The sequence below is a fragment of the Anopheles coustani genome, chromosome 3 (assembly GCF_943734705.1).
Source record: "Anopheles coustani chromosome 3, idAnoCousDA_361_x.2, whole genome shotgun sequence".
NCBI classification, from domain to species: Eukaryota; Metazoa; Arthropoda; class Insecta; order Diptera; family Culicidae; genus Anopheles; species Anopheles coustani.
In genome coordinates, this window is record NC_071288.1 from 36,004,284 (window position 1) to 36,025,429 (window position 21,146).

At 48.0% G+C, this 21,146-nt stretch overlaps 1 protein-coding gene across 1 annotated transcript in view; it reads left to right on the top strand.

The window, feature by feature from the left end:
- Window positions 1–21,146, top strand: part of LOC131260389 (homeobox protein homothorax) — a 151,103-nt gene that overhangs the window by 122,037 nt on the left and 7,920 nt on the right. The window contains exons 7-8 of the mRNA XM_058262092.1: window positions 8,674–8,784; window positions 15,114–15,282. Of these exons, the coding sequence (XP_058118075.1) occupies window positions 8,674–8,784; window positions 15,114–15,282 (280 nt within the window). The remainder of the gene's footprint in view (window positions 1–8,673; window positions 8,785–15,113; window positions 15,283–21,146) is intronic.

Sequence of the window (21,146 nt, forward strand, 5' to 3'; positions counted from 1 at the left end):
ACGAAAATTATTATTGCTTTACACGTCGCCCGATGTTGGCCGACTCTTCGCGTTTTCTTGGACGATCGGGTGGAGAAGTTTTCACGCCGGGCGCGGGAGTGTTTTCCCTCTTTCTTTTTTATTTGTTTTTTTTCTCAACCCGAGGAATGTCGACGAGGATGTTCTGGAAATTGTTAAAGTGCTGCACCGTCGAAGTCGAAGGCTTTCTCGTTAGAGGCGTACGATGGAACGGGACTGATTGTGAAATATACATCCGAAAACCGCTAACGAAAATAAAAGGCAGAAAATAAGAGCCATTCTTGAGCCCTTCCGTTGGCGTTAAGGGGGGGTTCTCCCCACCCGCCCGCAAGTTTCAAATGTCGGGGATACGAATCCTTACCGCAAGGCCCGCTTCGAAGCGGACATTTCACTGTAATGAACTTTTGTCGCAGCTCGCCGACCTCCGAAAGATTGAGAAAACGGTGCAAAATTGAGAAGAAAATCCGTCCGGAAAATCCACAACTGTGTCCGGTGGGGGCTGCTGGAAGCCTGTCTGTGCGTGTGTGTGTGTGTGTGCCGGTCCAATATGGGCATTAGAACCCGAACCAAAACCCCTGGCCATTATCACATAGTTTATATGCCAACAAATTTCGGTCACCGGTCCCGTTCCGAGGCGAACGGCTTCGTCGGGTTTTTTGGAGATCCCAACCCGAGGAAGATGCAGCAAAGGGTGTAGGGATGCCGTTTTCCACTCGGGATCCAAAGCCCCTGGTTGCGGTGGAGCTTGCCGGGATGTGTAAATTCCTCAATCTAATATGCAGGTCCACTTGTGTCTGTGCCGAGAGCCCAGGTGTCCGATCGGTGGAAGATCCCTTACGACCCCGAAACAGAAAAGAATTCACCCTCAGGGTAAGAGAAACGAGAAAAGACACATACACACACACAAAACGCCACAAAAATCGTCCTCTTATTATTCTTCACTTGCAAAACGCGCAAGAAAAAGGATTTTTCTTCTCGTAAAACGTCCCGTCCACTGGAGTCGTAATGTTTGAAAATGAATGGTTTTCGGTCCGTAACCCCGTCCGAACGAACGAAAATGATGCCAGCGGAAAGGTGTTTTCTCGGGTGCAAAACTCTCGTTTGGGAAACGTTTAGAAGAAAAAGAAGTTTGGGAGTAGAAAAAAAACAGCTACGGAAAGCGAAATAAACTACCGAAACAAAAGTCCACCGTGTGCCCCCCAACGTTGGGTTTAATAGTTAATCCAAAGTTTTTCTGCAGATGGAACGGACGGGATTCCTGCGCATCGCATTTGTTTTTGGCTCGTGTCTAGGCCCCGTCGTTATGGGTGGAGGCGAAAAAACAAATGCTCAAAAATGATTAATGCCCTCAGCGGGGCCCGCTGACTCGAAAGGCTTGAAGCCGTGGAGGTGAGGGTTTTCCCTTGGATTTTTTTGGGTTTTGTTTTCGTTAGGAACCTCCAGGCCCAAACGTCATCGCCGTCACCTGGCGGAGGTGCTTGTCTCGTTATCTGGCCATCTGCAGAAAAAGGTTTCAATCAAAATCACCCTCGGACGGATCGCGGAACGTTTAGCAAACTGGCTGGCTGGCTGGCCGATCCGATTTGGAAAGGGCAGCCAACCTGACGGCGACCTTTCTCAGCGTTTGTCGTTAACCTAATGGTTTGAGCCTTTTTTTTTGGGTGGTTTTGGTGTTTGTGAACTTTAACTTTTCAGATAACAAACCAACGCGTGGATCTCACGCTGCAAGGTGCATGACGTTATCCGACGCACGGACAAAGCAATTCCGCCGAGTGGACAGGAAAATTATCAATCAGCAGATAAAGGCAAATCTTCTCCAAAAACCCGTAAGCTCCAAAGGTCCAACAACCGAACGCATTGTTTCCATGACCAACGGTAAACACCTCGAAATGTCAAAATCCGTTGGGATCGGGGACAAAAAAAAGGCCCAGATCCCCATTCCACTCCACGGCTGAACACACACACACACTTTCAGACTCACAAAGGGTAATCAATTTTGTGACAGTATTTCTAGGATCTTCTTCAGCTGACCCATTCGCAGTGGAGGTTGTTTATTATTTTTTTGTCATGTTTAACTTTGATAACTCTTCTAAGATTGACTAGCGGGAAATGGTTGTAGCCGTTCCTTCCTTAATCGCTCTTTTCATCACAAAAAATGGGGGGAAAACGGTTGACCAGCGCGCGGAATCGAACAACAAACCGATGGAGTAAGTGTTGAAGTTTGTTTGTTTATTGCGTTGTTGTTTGTCGCTCGAGTACAGTTTACTTTTCGCCTTTCCCGGAGTGGATCATATCTTGTCGCGCGCATCCGAGTTGACGGATGGTCAATCGGTGTCTTTATCGGTTACCCTGAGCTCCCCCGAGGGCAGGAGGTGTCAATCCAAAGGGCGTTGGGAATGAACAACCGTTTCCGGATGGGTCTCCTGTTTTCCCAGATCTTTTTTTGTCTCCAACCAATAGCCAATTCAGGCAGTGGCTTTGGAGTACTTTTCTTCCACAAATGGACGAGGGCAGGGTATCTAACTTTTATCAGATTGATTTCTCAACCCAACCGCTTCTGGCAAGAAGTCTTCAAACGTCAAGTATTCCGTCGTACCAAGTCCGTGAGTTCGATGTGATCCCCGCCAAGATCGTTCAGCTTACGCCGACGGTTGTCCACATGCATATGTATATCGCTACCAAAGCGAAACCATCGCAGCAAGCTGCCCGATAGCGGCGGCTCGACGTCGTCGCCTGCTACGATTGGATGGATGGGTGGGATGGATGGCAACCGACTCCGCTGCAAGTGTTTGGAGCTTGTTGTTTCCCTGGCCTCGGACTACCCGGGGGCTAAATGGCGTCCGAAATTCTAAGTTCCCCGGCTCTCGTACCGGGCGCGCAATATCCTGGCGCGCGATGGTGCTTTATTCGTTCGGGGTTTCAGCGACTCCTCCAGAGTGCGAGTGGCCCTGCGGTGTTCAGAGCTGGCTGTTCAAAAATTAGCATTTCTGCCCGTCGGGTTGTGGTCCTGATAATTTTGGCCTCTTTATTCCTTCGCGAGGCCGCGCTCTTCCGCCTCGACCCCAAGTTCCATGCTCCATGCCTTTGCCTTTTCGTTACTGCATGCTATTAGTGTTGCTCTTATTGCTATTCGATTCTGGGCTTATTTCTTCACATTCCCGGGGCCTTTGGCTTTCGTCTAATTTTCCTTCCCGCGTTCGCTTCGCGGGTCCATGTTAACCGCCGTTTAAACACGCCTGGAATTCCAGGTGGCGGGAACGGGAAAAAGTAGCCCAGATTCGACAGAATATCCAGCGGGAACGAGCTTATTCGCCCGATCTGTCAAAGTGAAGCTTTGTTTACGTTTTAGTTTGTTTACGTGATCTAAATTGGCGGCAGGTAAAAGTGGAATTGTGAGTCATTATCAAATATAAAGTTTATGAATGGTGTTGTTGAGTTCCTCCTCCAAAATTTTGCGTCGAAGACTACTAGCATTTTGGTTTCTCTCCAACAACATCGGCCGCATCCATATACGTTGCCCATACCGACGTTGTTGTAGCAAGCGAATGAAACTTTTCATGAAACGTTTCAATTAAGCAAATGCGTCCGTTCCCGCCGGGTCGTAGTTTCGCGTTTTTTAAACATAGCGGGAACGAAATCCGTTTTTTTCATATGGAGTTTCCCGTCGTCCAGCGCGATTCCCGCGGGACGGCGGGAATATTCGTGCGAATACCGCTGTGTCTAGCCGTCGCTTTAGTTTTGTTTTCCTTCATTCCCGCTCGTGGGTTTTTTTCTTCCTTTGCCTTTGTTAGGTTTTTGTTTTCGGCTCACTTTTTCCGCCCCACCGTTCCGGGCCCGGGCTTACATCGCTTACCTGCCAAAAACCCTACCGTGAACTGTGCCATTATTGGTTGGTTGCCTTATTTTTGAGTGTGTGTATTGTTGCTCTGCCCGGCTCTAGCCAAGTGGTTCCCCATTTTGCTCCGAAAAACACCCCAAAATGGTTCCCGTTCGGTTCGGTTCTCCCCACGGCCCATTTTTTGCCCCCTTTGCTTGCCTTTATATACGTAAAACACGCAGTGGATGGGAAAATCATTTGTTTTACCCGTCGGTACCGGTGTGTGTGCGTGTATGTGACTGTTTTTTTTGTGCGGGGGTGGACACATGGTCCTCGTTGGAAACCTTCAACCCGAGAAACCCCTTGCAAAAGCGAAAGAAAACCCCCGAAAAAGATGCCGTAATAACACCGACCAGAAACAAAAGCTTAAATGAATCGTTCGCCTAGCGGTTGGAGTCGTCATGAGGCCGACAGGGGGAGTCATATAGGCCCGTTATACAGACGACGGCTGCTTTTTCCACCACCTCTCAGTTCCCTGTTCCCTTCCGTACGGAAAACGAACTCGCTAGAACAACGGTCGGTAAAAGGTGAAGAATTTCCTTCGTTGGTGCTGCGAAAAATATACCACCTTTCCCCGACACACACACACCCACCCACCGATTGGAGGGTTAATTTGGTGCTCGTTTTCCACGCCAGCCGCGAAGGCACGATTTTTCACCGCTCGAAGAAGGTACTAAGGTAAATGCGCCAGAGTTTCCTCCGGAACTCCAAGCGGGGCAACGTTACGCATCAGATAACGCAAATCGCAAGCTGATTAACAATTTTACAACATTTCACCACCACCGGGAGTGTATGTATATATGTTTTTTCGGTGGACGCTCTGGGGAATGTGGCGTGTTTAGATTTCTCGAGCTTTCCTAGACGGGCTGCCACGCAAACTTCGCAACGCCATCGCCTTCGCGCTGTCGTCGGCGTAAAGTTTTCCCTACCGAGCTTCGAATTTTCCCGAAACCAGCCGCGAAACCCGTCGCGCGTTCAGGCGAAAGGAATTTGATTAAATTCTTCGAGCAAACCCTGTCCCCTGCCTGCCTACCCGTCGTCCCGCATGCGGGCTGGCAGGTACCAAACATTTTCCATAAAAATTACATCAATTTCTTTGGGGAACTGCGAAGACCCGGTACGCCACTAGTCCCAGAGGGTGGCGTATGGAAAAACAACACACACGCACCGCTCGAGTGTTGATAGGATGTATTATTTTCCTCGTTATTTTTTCGTCTTCGCGCGAGGGCCCACAAATTTGTTCACATTTTTCTTCGCAACGAATTTTTTCCTCACATACTCGCAGGTGAAGCATAGGTTTTCCCCTCGGTTGTGGAGGTTTGCAAAAAAAAGAAAGTGCAAACTGGCGAAAATAATCGCAGAAGGGGCCACAAGTTTAACGAATTACCATATCGCGTTCGAACCGCAATCTTTCGCGTCGCGAAAGTCCCCCTGGAAAATGCGCTGCGATTCATTGAATTTTCCTGCCACCACATGCCGACACATGCTCGAAGAGTTTCCATTCTTCCCGCCCGACGGGGATGACACTCCCAATGCTCTTCCCAATTACCATCACGCGCTACGGTGATCGTCCCCGATAGCGCCATAAAACAAACTCGTCGGCGCATTATTTGGGGCGGTGATGGAAAATTGCCAATTTAAGCGATTAAAAATGTGCCACCGAGAAAGATAAATGGCACCGATGCCGAGTAGATAGCTTCCGTTGAAGGAAAATTAAAACTACACCCAAAAACATCCCCGCTCGAGAGCCAGCCGTCGGAAACGGGTTGCTTCCGGGTTTTCACAACTGTAGCAGTATGTTTTACTGTTTGCTTCTTCTTTAATTGTATCATTTCCGAACCATTTCGTCCACACTTGGCACGCTCTCAGCGCGAAGCAACGATCAAAACTGAAACACAAACCCCCCCGCACGCTTTCCGTCCATCAAAACGATGGAAAGGTGAATCGGGCTTTTCCACCAGAAAACCGCACCCGGGATGGATGGATGGATTGAGTGAGAAATGGATTTGTTTATTGCCAACAAATTAAACAATAATGTTTGCCCATGATCGCCACCAGCATTAGCGTTTAGCTTTTGGCGGGCTGGAAAAACCCGGATTCCGAGATCTAACAATCGGGACGGGAAAAAGGGTGAAGAAAATCAAACATGACTTCACAGGAACACAAGCACGAGATGAATCGAAAACAAAAAATGAAAACCGAACATCTCGGTTCTCGACCGATCCCAAGATAGACACTTTGGGAAAATATTACTTAAAAACACAAGCGACCATTTCCTGTGCCCCCATCGTGACACGTGGTTCCGGTGGGCGCCCGGGGAAATTCGTGATTGAACCGTGCGTCCGTGCGTGCGTTTGTTGTGTTGTAAAAGAAGTAGAGTTTAAAAAAAACATATACACACACACACATGAAGGTTTCCATATTCAAACACTAATGACGATCGTCGCCCCACGTGACGTAGGAAAAGCCGCCCAAAACGCCGACCGCCGAAGCGGATTCGAGGACGGGAAACGCATTTAACGCGTACGCGGCGTTGAACTATTTTTAAAAAAGCCGAGCACTATTTTCCCGGACGCGGCACTTTTCCCCCGGGCCGTTTCCCGATACGTCAACAGACGTATCAACACGTCAAAACGTTCTTCGGGGCGTTTCGCGGAATTTGTCAAAAAACTTTCCCAGCGCCCGGCGGCGGGCACTACGGTGCTCGGAAAAACGAAGCCGGGCGGGGAAGTTTTCTTTTGACCCACGGTTTTCTGGCGGTGCGTTCGATTCGGTGCTCAGCTCCCGGTTTCCTATGTATCGTACTAAAACGACACATTTCAAACGGTTTCCACGGAAAAACGCTCGGAAAAGCAACAACATACGGGGAACATTAAATACTGGGGGAGGCCGCCGGGGAACGTGGGGTGGCCGGTGGAAAATAAACCAGCCACGTTTAGCCACCAGAAGGCCACGCTTGCAGAAGTGCAACGCGCCGTCGGTGGGTGAACATGAAAGTGAAAGAAGCGTAAAGGCAAGGCCCAAATCGCGGCCATAAACTTGGCGGAAAAGAAGGCAGGCACACACACACATTGGCCACAAGTATCCGGAAAGGTACACAAGTATCCGAATCGGTTCCGAAGACAGTCGGACAGCCGAAACGGTCCGCGCGGGTTCAAACAGTTTTCTTGGTTCATTATTTTTTGGCGTTTATGCGTTTTTCCTCCTCCGTCCATCGCTGTGTTTTTCCACCGGCCACACCCGTTTGTTGTTGTGCCGGTCGGCCCCAAAAGAATCGTGCTTTGTGATCGAAAAATACTGACCGTTTTGTAATCACCCCCGAAGGTTGTCTTTTTTGTGGGTTTATTCTTGTGTTTTGTTCTGCAACCTGAGGCGGCTTTTCCTTTCTGATCTCAAGTCGCGCTCCGGCGGACCGCGGTTCGATCGGCTTTTTTCAGATCGGTGTGCACACCCATTCTACCGACGGCCGGTTGGCGTCCGCGAAAAATCCTCCGTGCATCCGATCGGCGATCTCCAAGCCTCGGAACCTCGGCACGATCGCGCGACTCCCAATTTAACCGCCAAAAACCACCTTCCACCGAACCGAAACAAACAAAGGACGAAAACGACCGATTCCGCTAACGATGGGTAATGGGCAAGGGCCTTTTTCCGAGTGCCTCTTCGATTCAACCATTTGCCTACGGAGTTCCGGCGACCCGGCAGGGACGGAAGAGAGGTGTTTTAAGCCATGCCGAGTCACCCTTGAGAGCCGCACACGGTGTCCGGTCCAGAGCAGGCGAGGGCAGGCGTGATAAATCGAGGAATGAGTAATCGATTCTAGCCAGGTGTTAAGGAGCTTGTTGTGCTCTAAATACCGGACGGCGATACGAATGGCGATGATCCGCTTCCATCTGTCCGCGGGTCGGAAGATGTTGTATCGTGTTTTTTTTCGGAAATGGGAAAACTTTTACCTTTTTCTGATTATTTTTGAAGAAAGGGGCTTTCCATTCGAGTTTATTTATATTGAAATATATTTACCAACGCATCAAAACATTTTAATTTCCATCAAAAACAACGTGAGGAAAAAACTCTAGTAATATTCGAGCATATTGAATTTTTATTTTGGAAAAGAAGGATAATGTTTTTTGTTTTCAATTGTGCAACAAATGCCATTAAACTCAGTATCGATATTATTTTCCGATATTGTTCATTTGTGTCTTTAACACATGCCAACACTAAAAGCAAACTAGTAGATGAGTTTCAATGAGGAATTATTGGCAAATAATTTTGCTTTGCGATCGAAAATTCATAGTTAAAATATTGCTCTTTTTAAGTTCAAGTTATGTGTACTTCTCTGCTCTCTCGGTTGAATTTAAATTAATATTTATCATACTATAATAATAATTGTTTGAAAATAAATTCAGATGTTTAAGAGTTCATCAGATGGTTTTTCCTAGCATTTTTTAAAATAAAAACATGAACATTTCAGCTGTTGTCCTCCAAACAACGAACAAGTAATCCTCTATCGGATCGAAACAAGTCAACTCTTTAATCTCTTACAAATATCTCCCGGTATATGAGGGCACAGGTTGTACTTTACCCTGGTGGCCAACTTTAAAACGGCTCTCGTCTCGATTTTCATCGGAGAAAACACTCTCCAGGTGGCGCGTTCGGTCGTGAAAATTCGTAACTCATGAGCCGGTTCCGTGTGGTGTAGGTTCGGTCCAAGACCCCGATGTACCGATATGTCTCTGTGTCGTGTGGCCTCTAATGCTGAACGTCTATGTTTCCTCTTCTCTTCCCGCAGGTCGATGGTGTTCGAGGCGAGAATGGTCATCACCGTCGGATGCCCGGGTCGATCAGTCCCGGCGTGTCCTGTACTCTTCAGTCTTCCTCGGTAGTCCAGGTAAGTGACGACGCTGTGTCACCCAGCTCCAAATGCAAATGTTCCCCGTTCACGTGAGGTCCTATTCCCAGCGACGACTCCTGATGGTGCCGTTGACAATAATGATAGTATGTTTGAGTGGATGTGGATGTGTGTGTGTGTGTGTACTTATCGTCATCGAATCGCCTGATCCTGCCTCGAGCCACTCGAGGGCCCATCGGTTGGGCAAACATGTGCATATCTGTCATATAGCTTGCAGGCACAAAACCCGCCTCTTCCGTAAACCGTGTCCGGGCACGTGTGCGCTCCGACGGTTCTTTACCCACCCGGCTTTTGTGTTTTTCCCGTCGGACGTAAAATGAAGGCCATCCACCTTCACCGAGTCCCGGTGTACCGGATTTTCTCCCTTTTTTCCCGCTGTACACGCCATTTTTCCCCCTTCAACGACGACGAGCGACGAATGACGAACGACCGTACGACGCACTCGTCGTCTGCATCCGTCATTTGCACGAGCGCCTGAAATTGACATGTTACCGGGTCGTGGGACCCGGGGTAGTTGAGGAATTATCCGTACCGGTGTACGGTCTTACCATCGTTTTCATTTTTACACGCCCGATAATATTGTGCTCCGGTAACCACTCGGACACACGAGCGAGATCCGATCGAGCCGAAAAACGATTGCCAAACGGTTGGACAGGTTTTCCTTTTATTTTACTACCCGCCTTGCGCCCATTTTGGTCAGCCCTCACCATTTTCCGGCTTCGGTCCCTGGGAGCCGGAAATGGAAAAGCCCTGAGCCGCACTTAAAGAACGCTGGCGAACCGAAAAGGGTGCGTTTAAACGCACGGCTAGCGGAAGGCATCTCCAACAATTGGCGCACCAACTGGAAGGACTGGTGTTTGTCTGGTGCGACCAGAAGAAAAAAATTACACAACCCATCCTGACGGGAACCGGTAGGGAAGAACACACCGGTCACACCCGCAGACGGGGACAACGTTTTCGGTAATAATCCCTCCCCGAGCAGCAGTTCCGGCCGACAGCCGGCACAGCAGCTTGGCCTGTGACTGACAGGATTTCAAAGTCAGGAAATGTCGCCGACGTTCGGATGGGGGAGTTTTTTGCGCCTTCACCGATTTACATCGACGTACCAGCGCTGACGACGTTGTAACAGCGGGTTTTTGCATTGTGTGACGATGTGGCTGGTGATATAAATAAAACCATTACACGGATGATGAGCAGGATGATAATAATAATAATAATAATTCGGCCGTAGGGTCAATCGTATCGTCGGCCAAAATTGGGGATTACTTTTGCCGAGCACAAATTTGCATTCAGTGGGACGTGTAATGGAGAGAAGAAGAAAAAAAATCGATTCCCATGTAAATACCAGACGTTATCGGGACAGAAAAATAACACACCTGAATTATTTTTCGCGACCGCATGTAGTTTTGCTCATTTCCATTTTTTAAATGTTTCTCATGCACAAACCGCCCGGCTGCGTTCGATAATCGAAATTCGATCACAACTCGGGCAGCAGATCGGGCAAGAAGCGGACACACCAGCCGACGTTTACAAATGGGACCCGATAAGTGAAGGTTGGGAAATTATCAAATGTACAAATGAAAATTGGTTCTTGTCCTCCGTTAGAACTGTCGGGAGGGAACACGAGTAAAAGTAAACCGAAATGAGTGAATATTATCAACGTTAAGGAAAAGAATTAAATATTCAAAATGGACTGCACCACAAGGGGAGAAAACAACATTTGGTAACGAGTGGGACACAAAATAGAACAACACGGGAAGCAAAAGTGAAAAAAAAACAAAACAAAATTAAAAAGAAGAAACAAACAAGGGTGAAAGAAATAAAAACCAATTCAGAGATATGGAATGAAACTGACGCTGATGAGAGAGATTCATTGGTTATCGTTTATCGTACGTATGCGCGCCGGACCGACACCAAAGAAGACGAGGAAGAAGGAGAAGAAAAAAGTAAACCGAACTGGAAGATTAACCGAGACATTTATTTCCATTTTTTAAGTTTTCCTTTTTTCCCGGGGTTCACCTTCCCCCGATCGATCGATTCCCAGTGGGCTCCTCACTGGTGATCCTCGATCGACACACACACTCGCACACGTACAATCCAACCTGTTCCAGCAACCGACCAGAGTTGCCCGCTTTAGTTGTCTCGTCTCGTTGCCCTCTCCAGCTTCTATCCCAGCGCAGTTTGTGTGTTTTGATATGCGTGTGTTATTCTTTTTCTTGCTCATTTTTTCTTTTTATTTTCCTTCCTGCTGCTGGTGATCTTCCTCGATCTGGTGCTTCTTGGCGATTTATTCCCTCCGGGAAGGACAGGCGAAGGTTTTGTCTTCCTTTTTTTCCAATCCCGGCCGTACTCTCCGAAATGGAGATCAACTTTGATCCATCGCTTGATTTGAATACATATTTGTTTGAACACTTTCCCGGTGCCCGGTGCACGGAAGGGCAATCGGAGGGAGGGGAAAAGTTCTCGGATCTCAGAATCTCGAGCGGCAGAACCCTCCCGGCCCGTTGGGGTCCCCGGGAAGGCGCACGGGATGCCAAAAGGGACACACCGAGCACCAGCTCCGCGGGAAACCGGTGTGCATTCCATTGTACTGTGCCTCGGCACATAAGGGTAGAGGGTGGGGGGATGAATATTACAAATCATTTTGTCCAGGGCGAAGTGCCCCCTCCCTAAGTGGGAAGCGGCGTCCGGAGCGTCGGGGGGAGACATTCTTCGGGGATCGATTTTTTGAGGCAGGTTTCGGTTTTCCCTTCTGCGGCGCACGGGATCTTCCGAACTCTGTCCCAAGGGGTGCGTGGGGACTACGGCGGCGCTGGATTAAGCCGCGGTTCTTCACGCGGCGAAGAAGGTTGCCCACAAACAATCCCCGGCATCCGAGAGTGTGGACTTCGACGCTGGAACCCGCTTCATGATTCGATCCTAACATTTGCCGTTGCTTCTGCTTCTGCCGATGCTGCTCGGGACGTGGAGATATCATCAATTTGTGACGATCGGGGCCACTGGAAAAGGATGCCTGGATGGGCCGAGAGAGACACACACACACACACACGGGGACCCAGTGGTGCGGGTAGCGGGTCCCTCTCAAATGTATTTAATATATTTGACAGACAGACGAACGCTTAAGCGGTTGGCGTACAGGTTTTGCCTTTCCGGCGTTTCTTCCTCCCGCGATCGAGTCCGATTGTTTGGATCCCGCGATCCTTCCTGGGACCCCCGATGGCCTTTTCCACCTTCAAACAAAAAAAAAATCCAACCCCAAAACCGGGTCCACCGGGCTTCTCTCTATCTCTGGGAGACACTCCGTCAAACGTGTAGGTGCGCACCGATGGCAACCGCAAGAACACCCCGATTTCGGATCCCGGTGGCGGTTTGAAACCGTGAGACGAAAAACCGAAAACCGCGCGCCAGCTTTAGCCGCCCAAAGACGACGAAAAAGACGACGATCGAACGAACGAACGAACCGTCGACGACGAAAAAAAAACCGGGCTACCCACGGGACGGCTGCTTTCGGAGCGCTTGGAAAAGAAGTCGAAAGGAATACCAAGGAGAGGTGGACAAGTAGAAAAAAAAAATATGCCAGCTAAAAACAGACAACACACCGACGGGCAGTTTTTTGACGAAACAATTCACAAAAATAGGATGAGAAATCAAAAAAGCACCCAACCGTGACCGCACGGACCCGTGATGAGATGATTGAATCGCATTTAAATTTGAATAAATGAAACGAACCGTGGCGAACCGACCGGGAGGAGGGTAGGTGTGGGGATGGTCATGGAGTGGAGCGGGACCGGGAGACCCGGGCCTATCTTGCGCGCCTTTGGTCGATGAGATGAGCGAAGCATAATGCTGCGTCTAAATTCAGTCAGGTTCTTAGCATAGGTTTCCTTCTTTATTAAGTGTTTTTTTTCTCCCTCCCTGCCCCCTCGCCTTCCAAAAAATGTTTTGTTACTTCAACCTCATCGAATTTAACAAAGAAGGAGAATTTTTAAATTGAAAAAAAAGAACTACACCGAGCAACAAGAAAACAGGACCGAATAATAAGCGGCGAGATACGGCGGGGTGTGTATGCTCACCTCATTTGCTTCTCGGACACCGATCGGCCAGAGGGGGGGTGGGGGTTGGTGGTGGCATGGTGTGGCCGTCAGAAATTAAAAACCGAAAGAAAACCCCGCTTCGGCCGAGGGTGATTTGGGCTGCCCGAACAAAAGTCACAAAACCGAAAGCCCACCGATCGATCTTCCGCAACCGCGTTCGAACCTTTTACAGCGAATTAGAGAATTAGATTCCTTGTTTCCTTTCTTTTTTTTTCTCTCTCTTTTTCCCGACTCCCCGTTGTGGTTGGGAGCTTTTAAGGGAAAATAATTTCAAATTGGACGCGAACGCGAACCAACTTTTTTGGTTATTTTCATTTTGATTTGGCGCCTTATTTGCATATTTCTTCCAAATCAAAAATATGTCCGCCTGTGCCGTGGGTCGCCTCTCGAAAGGGGGTTTGCGTGGCATAATCTAATCGGCCCTCCTCGCCCACCGTCCCCTCTCGCCCACCCGGGGGACCAATTCCGAATCGAAATGCAATCGACACATTCGACGATGATGGGTTCCTTTTTTTTTCCTTGGGAGAAAATGAACGGGAATCGATGAGCATTACAACAGCGCATTGGCGCAAGCAGGACTCGGATTCGGGGTCGAGCATTCGAATGCGTGCAACTAATTCTTCTCCCCACGGCCAGGAATAAATTTAAAAAGATAAATTTAAGCTGATTTACAAATCGAGCCGCATATGGCCGGCATATGGCGAACGGCGAGAACGATGCACTTGAAATTCGATCGACTTCGGTTCGGTTCGTTTCGTTCAACCTTGCAGCTTATCAAAAGCAAACGTCACATTAATAACACCAACACCGGCCGTGCACGGTGGTGCAGAGCCCGGGAGGATACGGTGGACAAACCACAAGGAACCTCCATCTTTTTTTTTCGGAGAGCGACTGACTGTATTTTGGCGCCCAATTTGGAAACACAGACGAGCGGTTCGAAAATTTGACCCGTTCGATTTCCCCGCTTTGGTGCTGCTAACTACTCCGAACTACTACCACTCCTGCTCGTACTCAACACTTCGGAATCGATGGTTCCCACCGATCGGTTTCCCATTAGCCCCCCATTCCCATGACCGATAACGCCGCGTTTCTTTTTTTTTTCTTCTCTCGTGAACGGAACGTGAAACACACAGGAATGAACAAAAATAAGAAATAGAGGAGAAGAAACCCTTGCGAATTGAAACACTTTTTCCAAAAATTCGACCGCCGAGGATCGCTGCGAGTGGGAGTCCTAGCCCGGCTAATGGTGATGCTGCGCTTTTAAAGTCATCGCCTAAAATAAACTCAAGTGAAACAAAAAAGCAAGGAAACGAAAATGAAATTAATAAAAACACACACATACACCACACTCCAAACCTCCAGTTTTTACAGCTTTCGGTACAAATATGGTCACATCACACATCTGTATTCCCATCGGAACAGTGATGTGTCGGATCGGGGGTTTAGTTGTTGTCTTCCCTCGCTCGACTCCTTGAAGTCTCGACACTCTTGTGCAACATGTTCGCCAAGTGTGAAACCATCTGAAGCGATTCGATCCGACCGGGGGAGCCTTCTGGCGGTGGTTTTCCTACTTCTTCGCATTTTCTTCCAACTCGTCGTACCAACATGGCGAGGAAGAAGACAACAGTCAAATTCTCACCATAAGATGGTGCGGCGTATTAAAAAATCGTTTCCCATTCCGCCCGCGGAACTCAAGGGGCGTACACAGCCCGAGCATAAGTTTCATAGTTCATAATCTTTATATCACTGCCCAGCTCGGGAAACTACTAACCGGTCCCCGGTTTCAACTGGCTCCCGTTTCCCGGGCGGGTTTTTTATGTTTTTATTTTATTGTCTCGTTTTATTTTTCATTTTATTCGCGTACCATTCGCTTTTGCACTAAACGATTGCCCATTTCCCATGGGGCGTTTGGCGCACCTCTTCGCACCCGGGGACGGATGATGCATGCTAAACACTCACTGCCCGTTTCGGTGGTCGATTTTCCACCGATTTTCCACACGGCACGCCAACGTGCGAGGGCCGGCTGGAGGATGGGGAGCTATAAAATAAAACAGTTTCATTCACTTTTAACAATGATTTGAGCGTTTTTTTCTCCCCACCCATGAACCTGGTTATCTTCCTCCCCCAAGCTTATCTTACCACCACCTCTTCACATTTTCTCAACTACTTGACGTCTGTTTAACCTTGTTTTTTTTCTTTTCTTTACTTACACACACTTTTTCGCTCTCCTTCCCGCAGGTGATGCCAGCAATACCAGCATCGGCAGCGGCGAGGGCACCGGCGAGGAGGACGACGACACGAGCGGCAAGAAAAACCAAAAGAAGCGGGGGATCTTCCCGAAGGTGGCCACGAACATTCTGCGGGCGTGGCTGTTCCAACACCTAACGGTAAGTTTTAGCGAGCTGCTTCTGCGAGGTGGGATTAAGGGTTCGTGCACACACACGCCCGTCGGGAGGCGGACCATCATCACCACCATCACCCTCCCCCATACCCACTTTTGGGGCCGTCTTGACTTCTTTTCTTTCCCCCTTGCATTGTCCGCTCCACGACGGTTCAATCTAGATCATTGCCTATTACGAAGGGCCCTTTTTTTCTCCTTCTTTATTGCAATTTCCCGCAGAGGTCACGATAGGTGCCATTGTGCTCGGCTGCCCATTAGGCTCGAAATTAAAGCATCCCGATAACGGCCATCTTGAGCCATCATCGTTATTGATACCGGGTTGGTCTCTGTGGTCGCGGGGCTGCCTCTCTTCCGAGCGAACAGTGACGTGCCCGTGCGATGTGATATCATTTTAATTTAGAAACACGACACGCCAGTTAACCGCTTCGGAAACATCTTGCTAGTGGCCTGGAATGTGGCTATTGTTCATTGCTTTGACGTCTATTGTAATCGGTTTGAATTGTGGAATTTCTTACTGCTTTTTTCTGATTTGATCCAATTTTAAGTTTAATTCAATGAGTTTGGGTATTGTAATTTTTTCACAAGCTAATATCGTGTAATTAATTGCTTTGTCATGTTTTTTCCAGTCCTTAGATCCGTCATAAAACATTTTTAAAATAGTTATTTCCAACGACAAAATGGGTAAGATATGAGTCAATTTTGTTCAATGTGGCTGTTGAAAGGAAGTACATGAAGTTTAATTATTCAAGCTATTTTTTATTACACAACAACGATTTTCAAACGTATTTCAGCACAATACCTCAATCAGGATGAAAGATTTTTTTTATATTTAATAATTCAATAACATTGTCTTAATTTTCAAGTCTCTCAATGTTAGTATTTAATCGAAGAACTAATATGGAAAATTTACGTCAACAAAAATTGTGCAAATGTTTGTAATCGATTGGTTCCAAAAGACGAAAACAATATATAACAAATATAGTCTTTAAGCTTTTAAGTTACTGTTGAACATGCCGTTGGAATTAAAGAAACATTTACTAGTTAAGTTCTAGGAAAATGGTAAAGAGCTAGCATTAGCTGAAGTAAAAAAAAGGTATCGCATATTATCTCTTCTTAAAAGGAAGTGTCCTGTAAACTAGTTTGGTGTAGTTGTGTTGGGCTGACGTTTAATTTCCTTCCACTCACCGTATTGCATTACACCCCGAGCTTAACCTAATCGAAGCAATCGTTCCATTTTCCGAACCAAAGCTGATAAAAACACGGACTCGCGTGGATAATCTGTGCATTACATCTCGGAACCAACTGTGAAGAAGATTAATGTTACCAGCTTCCTTATCACGGAGGCGCACAAGCACTCATTACGCCACTTGTACCGGACCGCCGAGATGTATGTGTATGCAGGGAGGGAGTCTTAACCCCGAACAATCAGACTTCTCAACGGACGACCCTCGGTTTTTGTCGGATGGTCTTCGAAGAACCGTGCAGGAGAGCACACACAAAAAAACAGTCCAGGCTGGATTTATTTTTAGTTACTATCTTCGATTGGCTGGATGCGCCGCTCGAAGGATGCTCGCGTCCGGAAGAACATCACCATAACGGACACCACCCTCTTGGCGCGCCAATCGGGATCATTCCTGTCGTTCAAGCGATGCGTTTCAATTTCCTTGATGCGTTTCAGTTCGCAGCCACCCAGCGCCGCTCGATCGGTGGTGATGGTGACAGTTATAAATGTACTCGGAATTGACCCGTGACAAACTCGTCTGCGCGTCTGCTGGCGAATGGCGAATCGAAACCAACAAAGGACGGATAGAGAGAGAGAGAGAGAGTCAGAGGGAGAGAGTTTGCCCCATTTTCCCCCGGGTTCGGAAAGGGATATGCACGGAGGGAAAAACCGGGCCCTTTTTCGCCGCCGGCGGCTGATGTTTGCCCTCAAATGATGCGTGGCAAAGAAACGGGGGACGGAAAAGTGTGTTCCTTTCGGGCGAACGACACCGATACTTGAGTCATGTAATTTTCCTAATGCAACGACGGTTGGGGGACTTGAGGGTGGGTGGGTGAGTAAGGAGGGAGCGAAAGTTCTAACACGCTCAACCACTCTATCGGAAAAGCAATCGATCAATCCGAGTGCCGAGGGACAAAAAAAAGGGCGAACGAACGAAAGAGCGATAAAGAGTGGATTTCTAGAAGCACGCACCGAAAGTTTTCGGTTTTCGATAAATGAGTAATAAGAGAAAAATTAGATTAGAAACTGAACCACCACCACCCCAAAAGATCGGTAACGAAAAGCAACCGGTAGCATCTTTCTCACGGTTGAAGACATGAAAACCGAAGCGAAATAAACAGGAACAACTTAAACCCGGAATGTTCTACGCCTCCCGAGCAGCCCGGAATGCGCCGGCGGGGTCACTTGCGCACGGGTGTGCCTCTCTTCAGTTTAATGCAATAATGCAAATATATTCCAACCGAACGATCATCTAACATTTGTTCACACTTTGCTGCCCCATAATAGGACCTTGACGGGACGTTTTGTTTCTGTCCGGTTTGGTAAAGTAGAGCCCTGTTCGCTAATTAAATCGTTGGTATGCGAAGCGCTTTTCTTTTTTGCTCTAATTCTTGCCCCCTTCCCCTCGTTGTTTTTCCTCGCACCTCACACACCCTTCCTTGCTGATGTTTTGGTTGTTTTTCCTGCTCCCGAGAACACCACATACCCCCCGGACCCGTCGGATTGTTAAATAAATCATTTGGCTCATAACTTAAGAGTCGTAAAAGTGTAATAAATTTTATCCATCCCCCCACTCAACCATGTGTGTGTGTGTGTGTGTGTGTGTTCCGTGGGGGCGCGTGTTCCGTTTTGCTGGCGAGAAGTGTAAAAAAAAATTATTATAAACCGATGGGGCGAGAGCGCACATACATCCGATAGATGTCATCCGAAATGCTCCAACGCGGACTCCGGATGATCGATACCATTGGCGCACGATTAGCCTTGTTTTTCGTGTTTCTTCCAACTGTTTTTGATGGCTATCACACGTCGAACGATCAATTGCAAATGGGCGATCGAGGGAGAAATCCCCGGGGAAAGGGGGCGAGAAGGAGAAAGAACCACCTTTGGAAAAGTGAAGCACAAGGGGAAAAAAAGGTAGACCACATGCTTCCGAGCTCATCATCGTCGTCGTCATCGGCATCATGATCGTCGTCATGCTCATAAACATTATCCAAAACGGGGTGGACTCCATGTTGTTTTTTTAGTGCCTTGTCTCCACACCGGCCCGCTTCCCCGTCCCGGTTCGAGCCCGGGCGTCTCCTCTGCAGCTGATCATTTTATTGCATTTTCATTGCCGGAACGATCGATCGGTTTTGGCGCTCGAACCGGTGTTTTGTTTTACTTTTTATGGTTTTTTCCCCCTCCCCCCAAACAGGGGAACGGGCTATGGGAAGTGGGATGGTATTTTCATTCTTTTTTGCCACGTATATTCCATCGCCTTCCCTTTGGGGACCTAATTTTTACTACTTTACATTAAATTGAAACATTTGACATTAATCCATCAGCGTCGACGACGATCGGGATCGATCTCGATGTTGGACATGGAAAATGGCCTCAGAGAGAGAGAGAGAGAGAGAGAAAGATAGGGAACAAGGACAGATGCAACGTGAAGAACACGACAATGACTCACGGAAGTACAATCGATTCGATCGATCACTCGCTTGCCGTCCCTCTACACCTTGCACCAGGGTTGGAACATGGCTGGAAGGTTCGATGCAAACGTTGATCCATCCTTGCGCATTTTACGTTGCAATTGTCCTTAGCCTGGCAGGCTCATGGTTAAATGCATTCCTCCCCTTCCCTCCTCTGCTTGATATCCATCCCCGTGCGACAGCGGAGACAACGGAGCAAGCGTAAAACGACAAAAATTGAAGTAAAATCCACACACTTATGCACGAAACCGGTGTTTCAGCCGATGCGATTGTGTTCTTTGAGGGCAATCGTTGCATTATGCACCACGATGAAAAAAATGTGCACAGTTTATTCCGGGAAATAGTGAAATGTTTTTTTTTTTCAACCTACAATAAAGGAATTATGATGTGCTCTGTTTCCAAAACCTGATCTTTTTTAATCCATAAATAAATTTCCTTAATTTTACAGTTTTTATTATCAAATTTCCTAAGAAGATCAAACTGGTTTCAAACGTAAAAAAAACAATCAATAGTGCAGTTCTTTAGTTTGTTTAAATAGTTTCACTCCGAATGATGTTTTCTTTCAATCAACTTGGAATAGAATATTTTTAAAATTAACTTCAAAATTGTTTAAAGGAATGAAAATGCGTACGTGGTGCATATTGGAACGCATTTCCCTACCGCAGGACTCTGCACATTGCATTAAGAAGCTGCACTCGTGGCGTGTTGCGTACAACTGGCAAGTACACAATCACCCCTCTGCTCATCCACTCCCTCTCCTCCTTCCCCTCCTCGCCCTCCCCCCCATCGAAAAGCGCGCCACCTAATAGCGTAGTAATACGGTACTCTCTTAGGACTTGCCTCGTGAGGCCCCATCGGTTCCTCAACCTTGGATGGCCTCGAAGGTTTCTTGCGTTCGCGAACGGTTAAACGATCTCGCGGACCAAAAAGCACAAAGCGAAGCGAAAAAAAATGCAAAACCGGCGTCCCAAAGCCATCCCAGCTCAACGGATCAACGGGAGTGGGGACAGGTGGGGGGGACGGGCACCGTTTTGCTCCTGATCCGGTTGCAAAAACAGGCAACCGAGCAAACGGTGCAGGAACATGAAGAAGAAGAAGAAGAAGCACGTCTCGTTTGGAACCGTCCACCGGGGCCCGGGCCGGGCGGGTTTTATGCATTCCGCCGTGGAATATCAATGACCATCCTCCCGAGGCGGACGCGTAGCTTTTTCGAACGTTCGCAGTACGCGTTCTACGCGACGATCATCGCACGGTGGTGCATTCGAAGGATCCGGAGGCACCATCTTGGGCCCGCCGCATCGGACGCCCGGCCCCGGGGGAGGTGCGGAGCAAGGGCTGATTTAAGAGCATTTTTCGTATTTTATATGCATATACATGGGCAATAATTTGCATTACATAAATATAAATGTCTAAAAATATTTGTCAGTCCGTATTGACATTCACGTGGAAGGATAAGATAATTTTTCCGCTGGTGTTCCCCTCCAGCGGGCGACAGTCCCTCGGGAACCCCCCCCCCCCCCCCCCCCCTCGCACACTGCCTCCCACCTGGCCCGGGAGGTTCCCTTCCCGGATCTGCTTGTAAGCTTGTATGCACCAAACTGCACGCCGGCAAACCAAATAATAAAATCACAAAATTTGACTTCGTGCGAACCATCTCGATGCATCCGACCGGGGGGGGGCCAGCGGGGCAAGATTCGGCGGAGGGGCCGTTGGGTGGGTGACGACTGCCGGCACGTTACTGGATGTACGCCTTTTTCTGGGGTTTTGTTTTACATTTCAATGCAGCACCGCTGGTGGCGCGGGGCTGGCTTTTGGGGCCCGGTCGTTGTTACGAGGGTCAGGTTGGCGCTTCCACCGGCGGGATCTTTGGTTTCAACGACCTCAAAAGCGTGGGGTTGTTGTGCTGTTTTTTTTTGTCCTACCTCCGTGTATTTGGGGGTGCGCTTGTTCGACACTTACATTGCACGAAAAATCTGTCCGCCAAATTATGTCACTGTTTGAAAGAAAAAGCGAAGGAAATTTATTAATTGAACCATCACCATCGAAACGATTGGTTGAACTTTCACGCCATTGTTGGACTTTTTTTTCATTTCCAATAAAAAAGAAAATACTTTTCGTTTGTAACAAAACCTCAACAATTTTTGTTCAGTTAGAACT